General features: G+C 52.5%; 1 protein-coding gene across 2 annotated transcripts in view; it reads left to right on the forward strand.

The window, feature by feature from the left end:
* Positions 1-20000, forward strand: part of LOC142254241 (inner centromere protein A-like) — a 129272-nt gene that overhangs the window by 77243 nt on the left and 32029 nt on the right. For both annotated transcript variants that reach the window (XM_075325243.1, XM_075325242.1), the window contains exon 6: positions 17665-17689. In XM_075325243.1, coding sequence (XP_075181358.1) covers positions 17665-17689 — 25 coding nt within the window. The remainder of the gene's footprint in view (positions 1-17664; positions 17690-20000) is intronic.

Below are 20000 nucleotides of genomic sequence, written 5' to 3' on the forward strand. Positions count from 1 at the left end.
GGTTACAGGATAGAGCTCAGCTCTCGTCCTCCGACTCGTTTCTTCAGAACATCTCCGCCCCCCGAGCGAGCCGATGCACTTTTTCAGGCGGTGAACACTCTGAAGGCAGAAGGAGTTGTGATTCCCGTTCCCATTCAAGAACGTGGTCGCGGTTTTTACTCCAACTTGTTTGTGGTGCCAAAAAAGGACGGATCATTCCGCCCCGTTCTGGACCTCAAACTGCTCAACAGACACGTGAGAACCAGACGGTTCCGGATGGAATCTCTCCGTTCTGTCATCGCCTCGATGTCCCAAGGAGACTTCCTAGCCTCAATCGACATCAGGGATGCTTATCTCCATGTGCCGATTGCACCAGAGCATCAACGCTTCCTGCGTTTCGCCATCGGGGACGAACACCTTCAGTTTGTAGCACTGCCTTTCGGCCTGGCGACAGCCCCACGGGTCTTCACCAAGGTCATGGCATCCGTGGTGGCGGTCCTACACTCTCAGGGCCACTCGGTGATCCCTTACTTAGACGATCTCCTAGTCAAGGCACCCTCCCGGGTGGCATGTCAACACAGCCTGACCATTGCTCTGGAGACTCTCCAGAGGTTTGGGTGGATCATCAATTTCCCAAAGTCAAAATTGACACCGACCCAATCACTGACTTACCTCGGGATGGAGTTTCATACTCTCTCAGCGATAGTGAAGCTTCCGCTGGACAAACAGCGTTCGCTGCAGACAGGGGTGCACTCTCTCCTTCGGACCCAGTCACACCCCTTGAGGCGCCTCATGCACTTCCTAGGGAAGATGGTGGCAGCAATGGAGGCAGTTCCCTTTGCGCAGTTTCATCTGCGTCCACTTCAATGGGACATTCTCCGCAAATGGGACAGGAGGTCGACGTCCCTAGACAGGAACGTCTCTCTTTCACTGGCAGCCAAAACCTCCCTTCAGTGGTGGCTTCTTCCCACTTCCTTGTCGAAGGGAAAATCATTCCTGCCCCCATCCTGGGCTGTGGTCACGACGGACGCGAGTCTGTCAGGGTGGGGAGCGGTCTTCCTCCACCACAGGGCTCAAAGAACCTGGACTCCGACAGAGTCCTCCCTTCAGATCAATGTTCTGGAGATAAGGGCAGTGTATCTAGCCCTAAAGGCGTTCCATCGGTTGCTGGAGGGCAGACAGATCCGCATACAGTCAGACAACGCCACGGCGGTCGCGTACATCAACCACCAGGGCGGCACACGCAGTCGTCAGGCCTTCCAAGAAGTTCGGTGGATTCTGCTGTGGGCGGAAGCCACAGCCTCCACCATCTCCGCAGTTCACATCCCGGGCGTAGAAAACTGGGAAGCAGACTTTCTCAGTCGCCAGGGCATGGACGCAGGGGAATGGTCTCTTCACCCGGACGTGTTTCAAGAGATCTGTTGCCGCTGGGGAACGCCGGACGTCGACCTCATGGCGTCTCGGCACAACAACAAAGTCCCGGCATTCATGGCACGGTCTCAAGATCACAGAGCTCTGGCGGCGGACGCATTAGTTCAGGATTGGTCGCAGTTTCGACTGCCTTATGTATTTCCTCCTCTGGCACTGCTGCCCAGAGTGTTGCGCAAGATCAGGTCCGACTGCCGCCGCGCCATCCTCGTCGCTCCAGACTGGCCGAGGAGGTCGTGGTACCCGGATCTGTGGCACCTCACGGTGGATCAACCGTGGGCACTCCCAGACCGACCAGACTTGCTGTCTCAAGGGCCATTTTTCCATCTGAATTCTGCGGCCCTCAACCTGACTGTGTGGCCATTGAGTCCTGGCTCCTAGCGTCCTCAGGGTTATCTCAAGATGTCATTGCCACTATGAGACAAGCCAGGAAACCAACGTCCGCCAAGATCTATCACAGGGCTTGGAGGATCTTCTTATCCTGGTGCTCTGATCGGGGTTTTACCCCCTGGCCGTTTGCCTTACCCACTTTTCTTTCTTTCCTTCAATCCGGAATGGACAAGGGTTTGTCTCTCGGCTCTCTCAAGGGACAAGTATCGGCGCTTTCCGTGTTTTTTCAAAAGCGTCTAGCCAGGCTTCCGCAGGTCCGCACGTTCCTGCAGGGAGTTTGCCACATAGTCCCACCTTACAAGCGTCCGCTGGAACCCTGGGATCTTAACAGGGTGCTATCGGCTCTTCAGAAACCACCTTTAGAGCCGATGCGGGATGTCTCTCTATCACGCCTTTCGCAGAAGGTGGCCTTCCTAGTGGCAGTCACATCACTTCGGAGAGTGTCTGAGCTAGCAGCGCTGTCATGCAAAGCCCCCTTCCTGGTGTTTCACCAGGATAAGGTGGTTCTGCGTCCGGTCCCGGAATTTCTCCCTAAGGTGGTATCCCCTTTTCATCTCAATCAGGATATCTCCTTACCTTCCTTTTGCCCTCATCCAGTTCACCAATGTGAAAAGGATTTGCACTTGTTAGATCTCGTGAGAGCACTCCGGCTCTACATTTCTCGCACGGCGCCCCTGCGCCGTTCGGATGCGCTCTTTGTCCTTGTCGCTGGCCAGCGTAAGGGGTCGCAGGCTTCCAAGTCAACCTTGGCTCGGTGGATCAAGGAACCGATTCTTGAAGCCTACCGTTCTTCTGGGCTTACGATTCCTTCAGGGCTGAAGGCCCATTCTACCAGAGCCGTGGGTGCATCCTGGGCATTGCGGCACCAGGCTACAGCTCAGCAGGTGTGTCAGGCGGCTACCTGGTCGAGTCTGCACACTTTCACGAAACACTATCAGGTGCATGCCTATGCTTCGGCAGATGCCAGCCTAGGTAGGCGAGTCCTTCAGGCGGCGGTCGCCCACCTGTAAGAGGGGGCCGTTTTTCGGCTCTTTTTATCGAGGTATTCTTTTACCCACCCAGGGACTGCTTTTGGACGTCCCAATTGTCTGGGTCTCCCAATGGAGCGACACAGAAGAAGGGAATTTTGTTTACTTACCGTAAATTCCTTTTCTTCTAGCTCCTATTGGGAGACCCAGCACCCGCCCCTGTTCCCTTCGGGCTGTTGTTCTTTTATGTACACATGTTGTTCATGTTGAATTGTTCTTTTGGTTCATGGTTTCAGTTCTCCGAACATCCTTCGGATTGAATTTACCTTAGACCAATTTATAAGTTTCCTCCTTCCTGCTTTTGCACCAAAACTGAGGAGCCCGTGATGCACGGGAGGGTGTATAGGCAGAGGGGAGGGGTTACACTTTTTTAAAAGTGTAATACTTTGTGTGGCCTCCGGAGGCAGAAGCTATACACCCAATTGTCTGGGTCTCCCAATAGGAGCTAGAAGAAAAGGAATTTACGGTAAGTAAACAAAATTCCCTTCTTTTCGGACTATAAGACGCACCCTTGTTTTAAAGGAGGAAAAAATAGAAAAAAATAAAATTAAAGTAAAAGAATGTGGTCATGAGTTATTTTACTGCTGACAGTGTTACTGAGGTAATAATATCCCCAAATTCTGTCCTCATATCCTCCATTCTGCGTACCTTCCAGGTATATGGCCCCCGTCGTGGAATATGTATGTTCCCCATCATTATGTGTGATCCTCCAATTGTGTGTGTGTGTGTGTGTGTGTGTATAATCCAACCCCATCCAGGTGTACACTGCAGTAATGCCTTTATATACTATATTATTTATTGCCTTACTTGTACTGATGTGCTGCTCACCATGCTTCAATTTGGTCCTGGCATTACAAACAAAGTCTCCCATATCTCAAGGACCTGCAGTGATGTAATGAAGAGGCGGGGCACTGTGCTGCTCTGGCCCACCCCTCTGCATTACATCACTGTAGGTCCTTGTCAGCTACGGGAGACTGTTTCTAGTGCAGAGGAAGCAGGAGCAAAGTGAAAGTAATGTGAGCCCTCAGCACAGAGACTGCGGCTGTGCTGTGAAGGTATGCCTGCTCTGGCCCGGACACTGCAGTGATCTGCACTTCCCCCGGGCCAGACATGACAGCAGACATGGCACCCTGCTCCTGCCTCCTTCACAGTGGACACAGTCTCCCCAGCCGCTGCAGGAAGCCGGCGTCTGGAGCTCCCACATGTGACCGCTTGTTTACATTAAACAAGTATTCATTAGCTGCTCCTCACACCCGCTGACTGCAGAGAGAGGTGGGCGGGGAGCAGCTAATGAATATTCCTTTACTTTAAGCAGCGGGCACACGTGGTTTCTCCAGCGCCGGCATTTTGCAGCAGCGACCCTCCCTGCCTCCTGTGATCACACTGCATAGCGCTGACTCCCCACAGCTCCCTACCCCGCAGCTTCAGACCATAAGACGCACCCCACACTTTCCTCCCAAATTTGGAGGAAAAAAAGTGCGTCTTATGATCCGAAAAATACGGTATTTCTAAAGATCCTTTTATAATATGCTAATAAGCACAGGGACTAGTTGCAAGGGCCTTATATCCCCTGACTAGTCCGCCCTCTTAGCATGCCCCTGTGGGCGGACTAACATGCTATTCAATGCCCAGGATCATCGGTGTACCTGTGTCTGTCACCGCCTTAGACGCTAGGTTTAGGGTTAGTGTGCATGAGACATCCCGGCTCTTCTGGTGATGCACAATATAAAGCTGGGTCTATGCTTTCCGATATCAGAGGGGTCTAGTGCACATGACCAGAAGTGCCGAGACTTCTGATCACGTGCACTGAGCCTAATCTCTGCATCTGTGGTGGTGACAATGGACACAGGTATGCACATCACCGCCGATGATGCTGGGCAATGGACATTCAATAGCACGTTAGCACACTCCTGTGGGGGTACTAGTCGGGGGTGGGGGTGTTGGGATTTGGAAGAATGCCATTGCGACTAGTCCCTGCGCTCAATAGCATATAAAGGATCTTTAGAAGTAGTTTGTATGCTTCTAGATACAGGGTACATGGACAGTTAGGCTGGAGTCACACTTGCATATGATTCGCACGAGTGCAATGTGAGAAAATCTGGCATTGCACTCGGCCCCATGTTAGACAATGCTGCAGCACAGATCTGCAAGTTCTTCCTCAGCTGTAATCTGACTGAGGAAAAATTTGCATCATGCTGCGATTGTCTGCGAGAGCCGTGTCATTCACACCCATTCAAGTGTATGAGTGCGAGAGAAACATTGATGTTACCAAGTGCAGTGTGATATACACACAGGCTGGCAATGGATGGGGTGGGGGTGGGGATTAACCCCTCTTTCTCCTCCGCAGCGCCCGCTTTCAGTTTTGCAGCTGTGACCCGATCGCAAGTTCAGGTCACTCGCATGACACTCGGCTCACTTTCGCAGCAGAACCTGAGCCCGGGGATCAATAGCATATCGCATTGGATGCCATGTGATTCCATCCTTAGGCAGGGATTAGATATGTTCCCAGAACTGGTCTTAGTTCTGGGTGCATATTGGACCTGACAAGTTCCCTTTTTAAAAAGAAAAAAAGTGCTTGGAGATGGGAATACCCCTCTGAGAGCCTATCCCAATATGTAGTAGGTGAAATAATATTCCCAAATATTTTCAATTGTCATAGTTCTGATTTTGCTATGTGGCTTACCTCATGTGCAGGGCGTTACAGTATGTTAGGCATCCATGATTACGACCACTCATATAGCGACTGTTAGGTATCCATGGTTACAACCACAGGCAACTAAGTAATCCCTGGACATGAGAAGCCACATAGCTAATCAGAAGCATACCCCTTTAATACAACAATCCCAGTGATCCAACTACATTACAGACAGTTTATTAGGGTTTTCTTTATCGTTCCTTTGGGAGACCCAGACCATGGGTGTTTAGCTTCTGCCTCCGGAGGACACACAAAGTACTACACTTAAAAGTGTAGCTCCTCCCTCTGAGCTTATACACCCCCTGGTAGCCAGTCCTAGCCAGTTTATCGCTTTTGTGTTCAGGAGGTCATACATCCACACATGCATTCTCATCTGATTTTGTTTGACTTTTGGAAAGAGTTTGAAGAAAAGCGGGTCCATGTCTGGACTCCCGGCATGTCCATTCTCACCCCACTGTGTCGGCGGTGTTGTTAAGGTTGATTTACAAGGCTGAAGCCTTACATGCCGCGCTCCTTCACCATCCCTTCTGGGCTCTGGCTTGAAGTGGGAGCCAGCACGGTCTCCATGCCTGGCAGGAGTCCGGTCTCCATCCACAGCCCCTTGAGGATTCTGTTGGACCGGAGCACTCATCCCCAGGATCATGGCCCTGCGTCTCAGCAGCTAAGTACCTGAGACGTTTATGTTGGGGGTCCCGGTTCTTTATTGTATGGGGAGAGTATGCTGTATGTGATTGTTTTTAACTTTTCCGGCGGGTTCTCCAGCTTTTGCCAGAGAACCGCGCCGATGGTGCTTGCTTGTCGGCCTCGCCGATTAAATTTAGGCCCCGGCTTCGCCGGAGGCCTAGTTTCATTTTCCTGCCCTCGCATGTCACTCATACAGAGGGACAGGTTCGGCTCCTCCCGGCGGCCGTTCTACACAGGGGAGGGACACTCCCCACTGCTGGGGCATCCCTCCTTCCCTGCAGGTCTCTATAGCCCTCCAGTTCCCGCTCTTTTATAGGAACGCCCCATTTCTCAGGCAGAGTTCACTCTGCTCTGGGACATCCTGCATTCTGCATCTCTGCTGAGGTGCTGCGCACTGGGGGACCGGGCTTCGGGATCTGGAGGGCACACAACACCGCGCTCAGCGGTCTGGTAAGCCACAGCCGGTCTCCGGTTGTGGACCTCTGTATATTCTCCCTGGGGTTCATTCTCTGCAAAGCCCCCACTCCAGCAGCATGTCTCACACAAGGAGCAAGGCTCCAAAGCTTTATGCTGCATGCACTGCATGTAAGCTCCTGCTGCCTGAGCCGAGCATTTATCCACACTGTGGTTGCTCTAACTTGGCGGTGCCACAGCCTGGAGTCTCACCCCCAGTGGTCTCTCAGGCTGCTGCCCCTGTGACTGAACCCCCGGTCTGGGTAGAGTCCTTTTTCTAGGTCCATATCCCAGTCATTTGCTGAGTCCATGAGACTTTTGTCCAGGACTTTGAATATACATCAGCCCCCCTCACAGGGTGCCTCTAATAACAGAGGACTCCTATCCTCTGACCTCCGTCTATCAGAGCTCACGGAGGATTCATTATCTGATCCCAGACCCCGTCCTTCTAAGAGAAGGCGCAGGGTTTCCTCCCCCTCCCCATCCCACAGCTCTGTCTCAAGAGCTGACTCTCAAGATGAGGAGGATGCCCTCACTGGGGGCTCGGAGGCTATGTATCCCTTCGATTTCTCTGAGGGTGACTCAGATCTTAGTGATTTGATTGCTTCTATTAATTCTGTGCTGGATCTCAATCCACCAGTGTCAGAGGAGCAACTCTCTTTGGCAGAAAAACATCAGTTTACCTCGCCTAAGAGAGTAAAGAGTGTGATCTTTAACCACTCCAGTTTTCAGACCGCTGTGACCAAACCCAGGGCCTGCCCTGACAAACGCTTTCCAAAGCGTGGTTCTGATGACCGGTTTCCATTTCCACCTGAGGTGGTCAAGGAGTGGGCTCATTCCCCAAAGGTAGACCCTCCGGTGTCTAGGCTCTCAGCCCGGACCGTTGTGTCGGTGGCTGACGGCACCTCACTTAAGGATTCCACTGACCGTCAGATTGACCTTCTGGCCAAATCTGTGTATGAAGCTGCGGGGGCCGCGTTTTCCCCGACTTTTGCAGCAGTGTGGGCTCTCAAAGCCATCTCTGCTTCTCTAGAGGAGATGCATTCCCTCACCAAGGAATCTATGCCTGAGATGGTTACCTTAACTGCTCAGGCTTCAGCTTTTTCATCTTATGCCATGTCTGCCATGCTAGAGGCTGCTCACCGCACTGCGGTGGCTTCAGCTAATTCTCTTGTTATCCGCAGGATTTTGTGGCTTCGAGAGTGGAAGGCAGATGCTTCTTCCAAGAAGTTTCTTGCAGGGCTCCCTTTTGCTGGTTCACGGCTGTTTGGTGAACAGCTGGATGAAATCATTAAAGAAGCTACTGGCGGGAAGAGTACTTCCATGCCACAAACCAAGACCAGGAAACCCGCCCAGGGTAGGAATCAATCGAGGTTTCGTTCCTTTCGTTCCTCCAACTGGTCATCCTCTAAGCCTTCCGCCTCGTCCGCTATCTCAGCCAAGGATCAGAAATCCAACTGGCGCCCAAAAGCGCGTCCGCAGAAGACCGCAGGAGGTTCTGCCACTAAGGCAGCTTCCTCATGACTCTCGGCCCGCTCCAACCACGTCCTTAGTCGGTGGCAGGCTCTCCCACTTTGGCGACCCTTGGCTAAAGCAAGTCTCCGATCAGTGGGTGAGAGACATCATATCTCACGGCTACAGGATAGAATTCTCTTCCAGCCCTCCAAACAGATTTTTTCTCTCAACTCCCCCCTGCTCCAAGGCCGCCGCCTTCTCGCAGGCCATGGCGTCCTTGCAGGCAAACGGAGTGATTGTCCCAGTTCCCGCTCAGGAACGGTTCAGAGGTTTTTACTCAAATCTCTTCCTAGTTCCAAAAAAGGACGGTACCTTCCGGCCCATCCTGGATCTCAAGCTTCTCAACAAGCATGTTCGGGTGCGGCATTTTCGCATGGAGTCCCTGCGATCAGTCATTGCCTCTATGACCCAAGGGGGGTTCCTGGCGTCCATCAACATCAGAGATGCCTATCTACATGTGCCAATCGCAGTGTCACATCAGTGTTGGTTACGTTTTGCGATAGGAGAGGATCATTTCCAATTCGTGGCTCTCCCCTTCGGGTTAGCCACGGCCCCTCGGGTATTCACCAAGGTCATGGCGGCAGTGATTGCGGTCCTGCACCTCCAGGGGTTGGCAGTGCTCCCTTACCTGGACGACCTTCTGGTCAAGGGTCCATCCAGCGCAGACTGTCAGCGGAGTGTTTCGCTCACTCTCGCCACCCTAGCCCAATTCGGGTGGATTGTCAATCTTCCCAAATCCACTCTGACTCCGACCCAGAGTCTCACGTACCTAGGGATGCAGTTCGAGACTTTGCCGGCACTTGTGAAGTTGCCCTTAATCAAACAGCAGTCTCTCCGGCTAGCGGTGCACTCTCTCCTGAGGCCCTGCCGTTATTCCCTCAGGCGCCTGATGCAGGTGCTGGGTCAAATGGTGGCTTCCATGGAGGCGGTTCCCTTTTCTCAGTTGCATCTGCGTCCTCTGCAGCTGGACATCCTCCGCTGTTGGGACAAGCGGCCTTCCTCCTTACAGAGGTTAGTGGCTCTGTCACCACGGACCAGGAGCTCTCTTCAGTGGTGGCTTCGACCCCTCTCCCTGTCCCAAGGGCGCTCCTTCCTGGCTCCGTCCTGGGTGATTCTCACCACGGATGCCAGCCTATCCGGCTGGGGAGCGGTACATCACCACCACAGAGCTCAGGGCACTTGGACTCCGTCCGAGTCAGCCCTTTCAATCAATGTGCTGGAAACCAGAGCTGTGCTTCTAGCTCTCCTAGCTTTTCACCACCTGTTGGCGGGCAGGCACATTCGAGTCCAGTCAGACAACGCGACAGCGGTTGCCTACATCAATCACCAAGGCGGGACACGCAGCCGCCTGGCAATGTTGGAGGTCCAACGCATCCTTCAATGGGCGGAGGACTCCAAGTCCACCATATCCGCAGTCCACATCCCTGGCGTAGAAAACTGGGAGGCAGATTATCTCAGCCGTCAATCCGTGGACGGTGGCGAGTGGTCCCTGCACCCGGCAGTGTTTCAGTCAATCTGCCGCAAATGGGGCACTCCGGACGTGGACCTAATGGCATCCCGTCACAACAACAAGGTTCCTGTTTACGTGGCTCGCTCCCACGATCCTCAGGCCTTCGCCGCGGACGCTCTGGTTCAAGACTGGTCCCAGTTTCGTCTGTCCTACGTGTTTCCCCCTCTAGCTCTCTTGCCCAGAGTCCTGCGCAAGATCAGAATGGAGGGCCGTCGAGTCATCCTCATTGCACCGGACTGACCCAGGCGAGCTTGGTATCCGGACCTGCTCCAACTGTCCGTGGAGATGCCGTGGCATCTTCCGGACCGTCCAGACCTGCTCTCGCAAGGTCCGTTTTTCCGCCCGAATTCTGCGGCACTCAAATTGACGGCGTGGCTCTTGAGTCCTGGATTTTGACGGCTTCTGGTATTCCTCCTGAAGTCATCTCCACTATGACCCGGGCCCGTAAGTCTTCCTCCGTCAAGATCTATCACAGGACTTGGAAAATTTTCCTGTCCTGGTGTCGCTCTTCCGGCCATTCTCCTTGGCCATTCTCGTTGCCGACCCTTCTGTCTTTTTTACAGTCCGGTCTGCAGCTAGGACTGTCCCTTAACTCTCTCAAGGGACAAGTCTCAGCTCTATCAGTGCTGTTCCAGCGGCGTATCGCCCGGCTGGCTCAAATCCACACCTTCATGCAAGGTGCGTCTCACATCATTCCGCCTTATCGGCGGCCCTTGGATCCCTGGGACCTTAACTTGGTCCTCACGGTATTGCAGAAACCCCCCTTTGAGCCTCTCAGGGAGGTTTCTTTGTATCGTCTTTCTCAAAAGGTGGCCTTTCTAGTTGCCATAACTTCTCTCAGGAGAGTCTCTGATTTGGCTGCGCTCTCCTCGGAGTCACCTTTTTTGGTTTTTCACCAAGACAAGGTAGTTCTCCGTCCGACCCCGGACTTTCTTCCTAAGGTGGTCTCTCCCTTCCACCTTAACCAGGATATTTCCTTGCCTTCCTTCTGTCCGGCCCCTGTTCATCGCTTTGAGAAAGCGCTGCATACTCTAGATCTGGTGCGTGCTCTCCGGATTTATGTGGCTCGCACCGGTGCACCTCTCTTTTTGTGCTAACCACAGGGCCGGCACAAGGGTCTCTCTGCTTCTAAGCCGACCTTGGCCCGTTGGATTAGATCGATCATTTCGGGCGCCTACCAGAGTACTCAGGTGCCTCCCCCGCCGGGGATCAAAGCACACTCGACCAGAGCTGTCGGTGCCTCTTGGGCTTTTAGGCACCAGGCTACGGCTCAACAAGTCTGTCAGGCTGCCACTTGAACTAGCCTGCATACCTTTTCGAAGCACTACCAAGTGCATGCTCATGCTTCGGCAGATGCGAGCTTGGGCAGACGCATCCTTCAGGCAGCTGTCGCCCACTTGTGAAGTTAGGCTCCGCCTACTTCTTAGTTTTTTCTGTTTATTCCCACCCAGGGACAGCTTTGGAACGTCCCATGGTCTGGGTCTCCCAAAGGAACGATAAAGAAAAAGAGAATTTCTTCGTCGCTCCATTGGGAGACCCAGACGATTGGGTGTATAGCTACTGCCTCCGGAGGCCACACAAAGCATTACACTAAAAAGTGTAAGGCCCCTCCCCTTCTGGCTATACACCCCCAGTGGGATCACTGGCTCACCAGTTTTCTGCTTTGTGCGAAGGAGGTCAGACATCCACGCATAGCTCCACTGTTTAGTCAGCAGTAGCTGCTGACTATGTCGGATGGAAGAAAAGTGGGCCCATATAGGGCCCCCAGCATGCTCCCTTCTCACCCCGCTGGTGGTTTGTAAGGTTGAGGTACCTATTGCTGGTACGGAGGCTGGAGCCCACATGCTGTTTTCCTTCCACATCCCCCTGAGGGGCTCTGAGGAAGTGGGATCTTACCGGCCCCAAAGCCCTGAGGCCGGGCTCCATCCACAGACCCATTGAACCTGCTGGATGTGGAGCGGGAGTGCCGTTCAGGGACAAGGCCCTGCACCATTCAGGTACTCTGTGTCCCCGTACACACAGGCACAGCACACTCCAGACTTGCTGGGTGTGCTAGTGCGCCGGGGACAGTAAAGGGTTACAGTCACTGCAGCCTAGCTGAGTGACTTTATGTATGGGGAACTACCGCGCCGGACGCTCGGGAGCGGCGGCGCGGCTGGGACTTGTAGTGCGCCGGGGACTTAGCGCCGACCGCGCTTTTATGGCGGCGGCGCTTATAAATCCAGTCCCCGGCTTTTGCGGCCTAGCTCCGCTTCGTTCCCGCCCCCACCCTGTCAATCAGGGTAGGGGAGAGACGCTGTACAATCAGCAGCGCCGAGGGCTGGAGCCTTATTTACATGCTCCAGCCCTCTCACTGGACACTGTGGGACGCCGGTTTCCCGCTCTGACTTGGGGGCACGCCCACGGCCCGCCCCTACTCACACGAGCTGGAGAAGACGCCGGCAGCCATTCCTGCAGTCCGAGCTGAGAGATCGGACTCTGGGCAACCAGGCACAGGACTAGGGCGACCACACACCCGCTTATAGGCGGGCGGTAAGCGGCACATGAAGTGCTGACCCCACTAAATACCGCAGTTGTCCATTTTGTATTTTATGCTTACACTGCATAGGTCGCTATCTTTGGCTATATGCCCTCTTAGATGGCGACACATCAGCAGCAGGAAAGCAGGGGTGCTACGGCACGGGCTTTCTATACTGCTTGTATTGCACGTACTGAAGTGTTCATGTGTATTTTATGCTTGAATGCTATACACTGCACTGTACGGTCACTAGTCTGGGCTATTTTCGCCTAGAATGACTAGACTACAGCAGCAGAAATGCAAGGGTGCTGAGGCACAGGTTTTTTTTTTTCTATGCTGCTTGTATTGCAGGGGTTGCAGCGTTCATTTGTAATTATGCTTGTATGCTATACATTGCACTGTATATTCCCCTAGATGGCTAGTCTACAGCGGCAGACAAGCAGGGGTGCCAAGGCACAGGCTTTCTATGCTGCTTGTATTGCATGTGCTGCAGTGTTCATTGTACTTTATGCTTGTATGCTATACATTGCATTGTACGGTCGCCATTATTGGCTCTATGTCCTAGATGGCTAGTCGGCAGCAGCATATAAGCAACACAGGCTTTCGATGCTGTTGTGACTGCATGTGTGCAATGCTCCCCTGGAGCACTTGGTCAGCCGGGGTCTCTACTAGACGTGGCCAAAGGAACCACCTGTCAACCCTGTCCAAGGACAGGGATGGAGTTGCAATGGGATAGAGACTTGCAGTCCGGACAGGCCGTGGGCAATCTGGATCATTGCTCCCTGGCCACCCTCATTGGGAATAAAATCGGTGCTCCGGGGGGGGGGGTCCCAGGAGGCTCTCTGTATGATGAGGCAGACGTAGCTCATCAGGACTTTGATCCTGACAACGCTCTCAATCCGGATACACCGGATGGTGACGCCATAAGGAATGATCCTATAGCGTCCATCAATGGAATGTTGGATCTTTCTCCCTCAGCTCCCCCAGAGGAGGAGTCAGCTTCACAGCAGGAGAAGTCCCATTTCAGTAGCTCAAACGTATATTGAGTATTTTTCTGGCCACGCTGACTTCAGAGAAGCAGTCCAGGAACACCACGCTTACCAGATAAGCGTTTTCTCCAAACGTATTAACGATACACGTTATCCTTTTCCCCCTGACGTGGTCAAGCGCGGGACCCAGGGTCCAAAGGTGGATTCTCCAATCTCCAGGCTTGCGGCTAGAGCTATAGTTGCAGTGGAGATGGGACTTCACTTAAAGATGCCAGACAGATGGACTCTGGTTGAAATCTGTCTATGAGGCTATCGGCGTGTCGGTTGCTCCGGCATTTACAGCCGTATGGGCACCCTAAGTTTTTCAGCTGTTCTTGCACAGCTGGTCTTGAGCATATGTACATTTGTGCCGCAGGGGCGTCCGTAACCTCGCAATGTCTGCATTGTGACTTACCCTATTAATGCTGTCCTGGAAGGACAGTCGAGGTTTCGGTCCTTCCCAAGCTCGGGCAGGTCCCAATTGTCCTCGCCCAGAAGAGCTGAAAAGCCTCAGAGGGGCTCAGTTTCCGGGGGCTCAATCACGCCCAAGGAAGGCAGCCGGAGGAACCGCTACCAAGGCGGTCTCCTCATGACTCTCAGCTCTCTCATCTCTCCGCATCCGCGGTTGATGGCAGACTCGCTCGCCTTTGGCGACATTTAGCTGCCACAGGTCACAGACCGGTGGGTGAGGGACATTGTGCCCACGTGCACAGGACAGAGTTCTGTTCTCGTCCTCCGACTCGATTCTTCAGAACGTCCCCACCTCACCACCGAGCCGATGCTCTTCTGCAGGCATGAGGAGTGGTACTCCCTGTTCCTCTTCAGGAACAAGACACGGTTTTCCTCCAATCTGGTTGTGGTGCCGAAAAAGGATGGCTCTTTCCGGTCCGTTCTGGACCTAAAACTGCTCAACAAGCACGTGGAGGCCAGGCGGTTCCGGATGAAACCCTCCGCTCCGTCATTGCCTCAATGTCTCAAGGATATTTCCTAGCATCAATAGACATCAAAGATGCTTATCTCCACGTGCCGATTGCTACAGAGCACCAATGTTTTCTACGTTTCGTGATGGGAGACGACCATCTTCAGTTCGTAGCTCTGCCATTCGGTCTGGCGACAACCCCACGGGTGTTCACCAAGGTCATGGCGGCAGTGGTAGCAGTCTTGCACTCACAGGGACACTCTGTGATCCCTTACTTGGACGATCTACTTGCAAGGCACCCTCTCAAGAGGCATGCCAACTCAGCCTGAATGTTGCGCTGGAGACTCTCCAGACGTTCGGGTGGATCATCGACTTTTCAAAGTCAAACCTGTCACCGACCCAATCACTAACGTATCTTGGCATGGAGTTTTCATACCCTGTCAGCGCTAGTGAAGCTTCCGCTGAACAAGCAGCGGTCACTACAGACTGGGGTGCAGACTCTCCGTCAAGGTCAGTCGCACTCCTTAAGACGCCTCATGCACTTCCTCGGGAAGATGGTGGCTGCAATGGAGGCGGTTCCGTTTGCGCAGTTTCATCTGTGCCCTCTTATTGGGACATTCTCCGCCAATGGGACGGGAAGTCAACATCCCTGAACAGGAAAGTATCCTTTTCGGAAGGACTCTCTGCAATGGTGGCTTCTTCCCACTTCATTATCACAGGGAAGATCCTTCCTACCACCGTCTTGGGCGGTAGTCACGACAGACGCGAGTCTGTCAGGGTGGGGAGCAGTTTTTTCTCCACCACAGGGCTCAGGGTACGTGGACTCAGCAGGAGTCCACCCTTCAGATCCATGTTCTGGAAATCAGAGCAGTGTATCTTGCCCTACTAGCCTTCCAGCAGTGGCTGGAAGGAAAGCAGATCCGAATTCAGTCGGACAACTCCACAGCGGTGACATACATCAATCACCAAGGAGGGACACGCAGTCGGCAAGCCTTCCAGGAAGTCCGGCGGTTTCTGACGTGGGTGGAAGCCACGGCCTCCACCGTATCCGCAGTTCACATCCCCGGCGTAGAAAACTGGGAAGCAGACTTCCTCAGCCGCCAGGGCATGGACGCAGGGGAATGGTCCCTTCACCCGGACGTGTTTCAGGAAATCTGTAGCCGCTGGGGAAGGCCGGACGTCGACCTAATGGCGTCCAGGCACATCAACAAGGTCCCAACCTTCATAGCACGGTCTCGCGATCACAGAACTCTGGCGGCAGACGCCTTAGTGCAAGATTGGTCGCAGTTCCGGCTCCCTTATGTGTTTCCACCTCTCGCACTCTTGCCCAGAGTGCTACGCAAGATCAGATCCGACTACAGCCGCGTCATACTCGTCGCCCCAGACTGGCCAAGGAGGGCGTGGTATCCGGATCTGTGGCATCTCACGGTCGGCCAACCGTCGGCACTACCAGACCGACCAGACTTACTGTCCCAAGGGCCGTTTTTTCCATCGGAATTCTGCGGCCCTGAACCTGACTGTGTGGCCATTGAGTCCTGGATCCTAGGGTCTTCAGGATTATCCCAAGGGGTCGTTGCCACCATGAGACAGGCTAGGAAGCCCACGTCCGCTAAGATCTACCACAGAACGTGGAAGATATTCTTATCCTGGTGCTCTGCTCAGGGAGTGTCTCCCTGGCCTTTGGCATTGCCTACCTTTCTTTCTTTCCTGCAATCTGGGTTAGAAAAAGGTTTGTCGCTCGGCTCCCTTAAAGGGCAAGTCTCGGCGCTATCCGGCTTTTTTCAAAAGCGTCTAGCACGGCTTCCTAAGGTGCGCACGTTCCTGCAGGGGGTTTGTCATATTGTACCCCCGTACAAGCGGCCGTTAGATCCATGGGATCTGAACAGGGTACTAGTTGCCCTCCAGAAGCCGCCCTTCGAGCCTCTGAGGGAGGTTTCACTTTCTAGACTATCACAGAAAGTGGCTTTTCTGGTAGCGATCACATCTCTTCGGAGAGTGTCTGAGCTAGCAGCGCTGTCATCCAAGGCTCCTTTCCTGGTCTTCCACCAGGACAAGGTAGTGCTGCGCCCCATTCAGGAGTTTCTCCCGAAGGTGGTATCCTCTTTTCATCTTAATCAGGATATCTCTTTGCCTTCTTTTTGTCCTCATGCAGTTCATCGGTATGAGATGAATTTACATTTGTTAGATCTGGTGAGAGCACTCAGAATCTACATTTCCCGCACGGCGCCCCTGCGCCGTTCCGATGCACTCTTTGTCCTTGTCGCTGGTAAGCGCAAAGGGTCGCAGGCTTCCAAGGCCACCCTGGCTCGATGGATCAAAGAACCAATTCTTGAAGCCTACCGTTCTGCTGGGCTTCCGGTTCCATCAGGGCTGAAGGCCCATTCTACCAGAGCCGTGGGTGCGTCCTGGGCATTACGACACCAGGCTACGGCTCAACAGGTGTGCCAGGCAGCTACCTGGTCGAGTCTGCACACTTGCACCAAACATTATCAGGTGCATACCTATGCTTCGGCAGACGCCAGCCTAGGTAGAAGAGTCCTGCAGGCGGCGGTTGCCTCCTCGTAGGGGAGAGCTGTTTTGCAGCTCTAACTTGAGGTATTAATTTACCCACCCAGGGACAGCTTTTGGACGTCCCAATCGTCTGGGTCTCCCAATGGAGCGACGAAGAAGAAGGGAATTTTGTTACTTACCGTAAATTCCTTTTCTTCTAGCTCCTATTGGGAGACCCAGCACCCGCCCTGTTGTCCTTCGGGATTTTTGGGTTTTTTCGGGTACACATGTTGTTCATGTTGAACGGTTTTTCAGTTCTCCGATGTTACTCGGAGTGAATTTGTTTAACCAGTTATTGGCTTTCCTCCTTCTTGCTTTTGCACTAAAACTGGTGAGCCAGTGATCCCACTGGGGGTGTATAGCCAGAAGGGGAGGGGCCTTACACTTTTTAGTGTAATGCTTTGTGTGGCCTCCGGAGGCAGTAGCTATACACCCAATCGTCTGGGTCTCCCAATAGGAGCTAGAAGAAAAGGAATTTACGGTAAGTAACAAAATTCCCTTCTTTGTTACTTACCGTAAATTGTTTTTCTTATAGTTCCGTATTGGGAGACCCAGCACCCTCCCTGTTGCCTGTTGGCAATTTTCTTGTTCCGTGTGTTATCACCGGCTGTTGTCGTGGACAGTCTCCGGTTGTTCCGGTTCTTACTCGGTTCTACTTGTGGGTGGTTATTCTCCTTCAGCTTTTGCACTAAACTGGCTAGGACTGGCTACCAGGGGGTGTATAAGCTCAGAGGAAGGAGCTACACTTTTAAGTGTAGTACTTTGTGTGTCCTCCGGGGGCAGAAGCTAAACACCCATGGTCTGGGTCTCCCAATACGGAACTATAAGAAAAAGAATTTACGGTAAGTAACAAAATTCTCTTTTTATACATGTTGTAGTTTAACGTGCTTTGCATACATTACAGAATTATTTGGGGGTTTTTTCCTTAAATTTTTTTTTTTTTTTTCCCCTTAATTCTCTTTCACAGACCAAAGACTACTGAACCTGTTGAGGTAAGAAGCTATTTGTATAGTATGTTTGGGTGTTTAGGTCCATGGGCATACGTGGTGTGTGGTTTACTCTGGAAGCAACAAAACTACCAAATTTTTTTGCACAGTGAATGTGACTGATCACAACATTGTAGATTCCTTTTTTAATGGAGAAGTGACATGAGTCAACTTTTATATACCCTATTTCTCTGACGCCTCATTGGGGGACGCAGGACCATGGTGTTATGCTGCTTATCCATAGGAGGACACGAAGTAGATGCAAAGATGTTAGCTCCTCCCCTGCAGCATACACCCCCTGGCCCAGCCAGTGTCTATAGGAGGCACATCTCTGCAGACTACTGCAGCAAGAATTTTTTTTTTTTTTTTGTTTTTAGAGGGCGACTGTTTCCTTCGGGGACCGATTTCCCAAAACCATCAACAGGCGGGAACGCGGAGTGTCGCCTCCCCCGTACCCCCTCCTGCGACGCTGGATCCTGGGCTGTTACTCACTGGACGACTTTTTTCACAGGCACCTATTTTTTTTTTTTTCCCCTGAAACTTCCTCAGTCCCTCTTGCAGGCTCTGAGTTGATACACGCTCTGCACCAGCGTGACCAGGCAGCAGACTGCCATCTCCACAGGAGCTGAGGTGAGATCCTTCAGATTTCCAGAGCAGATGAGAAACTTCCTCAGTTCCTCTGGCAGCCTCTGAGTTGATATAAGCTCTGTGACCGGGCACAGCAGGTGTCAGAATCTCCACACTGGCTCCCTAACAGGAATTGGAGCAAAGGTCAGATCCTCCCAGACTGGATTCACATGGGCTGATTGCAGACTCCTGCATAGCATTCCACCTGTGGCAGGGGGAGGGAGAGAGCCCCCAGGACTCAGTGCACCCGCAGCTGCGGTACACTTAGTTTTTTGGGGGTTTTTTTCTGTCCACAATTTGTTGTGCAGGGCTGGAGGGGGGGGGGAGAAGGGGAGTCCCTTCCCACCATTTTTTTTTGTTTAAATTTTCTCATGCCTTCTTGTCGGAGCTAAGCCTCACCCCCTCTGACACTTGATAAGCCACGCCCCCTCACTAAAGCGCGCGTAACTCTCCTCACACAGGAGATCTACACAGCATTGCTCCCTCTTGTGATCAGAGCCTGTGGGCGTCTCAGAGCTGGCTTCCTCCTTCCCTCAGGAACTGGGATTTTTTACTAGACACGCAGGGCCCGACCTTCTCAGCCCTCCCCGAGTCCACCTCGTCCTGGCAGTCTAAACAAAGACCGAGGAGTCTCGTCCTCCTCCATCTGGGCCGCCGCCTCAGACCACAAATGGTTGCGATACCTTGTGTCTTCCGGTTACCACATTGAATTCCGGACCCTATCCCCTGGTCACTCTTGTCTCAACCCCCCCAAAGGCTCCAAAACACCGCGAGGTTTTCTCCTCAGCAATCCACTCCCTCCAAACGGCGGGGGCGATGGTACCTGTCCCGGACAGTGAGAGGTTCAAGGCCTTCTATTCCAACCTCTTGTGGTCCCCAAAAAAGGACAGGTCAGTTCGACCCATCCTGGACCTCTAACACCTGAGCAAACATGTGCACGTAAGGAGATTCAGAATGGAATTCCTAGGGTCCATTATTACCTTTATGGTGGCAGGAGAATTCCTTGCCTCCCTAGCTATTAGGGACACGTACCTGCACATACCCATCGCTCCAGCTCACGAAAAGTTCCTCCGCTTGGTGGTTCAGGACTTCTTCTTCCTTCTTCTTCTTTCTTCTTCTTTCTTCTTCTTCTTTCTTCTTTCTTCTTCTTCTTCTTTCTTCTTTCTTCTTTCTTCTTCTTCCTTCTTCTTCTTTCTTCTGTCTTCTGTCTTCTGTCTTCTTTCTTCTGTCTTCTTTCTTCTGTCTTCTTCTGTCTTCTTCTGTCTTCTTCTGTCTTCTTCTGTCTTCTTCTGTCTTCTTCTGTCTTCTTCTGTCTTCTTCTGTCTTCTTCTGTCTTCTTCTTCTGTCTTCTTCTTCTGTCTTCTTCTTCTGTCTTCTTCTTCTGTCTTCTTCTTCTGTCTTCTTCTTCTGTCTTCTTCTTCTGTCTTCTTCTTCTGTCTTCTTCTTCTGTCTTCTTCTTCTGTCTTCTTCTTCTGTCTTCTTCTTCTGTCTTCTTCTTCTGTCTTCTTCTTCTGTCTTCTTCTTCTTTCTTCTTCTTCTTTCTTCTTCTTCTGTCTTCTTCTTCTGTCTTCTTCTTCTGTCTTCTTCTTCTGTCTTCTTCTTCTGTCTTCTTCTTCTTTCTTCTTCTTCTTTCTTCTTCTTCTTTCTTCTTCTTCTTCTTTCTTCTTCTTCTTTCTTCTTTCTTCTTTCT

This window comes from Anomaloglossus baeobatrachus, chromosome 10, assembly GCF_048569485.1.
Source record: "Anomaloglossus baeobatrachus isolate aAnoBae1 chromosome 10, aAnoBae1.hap1, whole genome shotgun sequence".
Classification (NCBI taxonomy): domain Eukaryota; kingdom Metazoa; phylum Chordata; class Amphibia; order Anura; family Aromobatidae; genus Anomaloglossus; species Anomaloglossus baeobatrachus.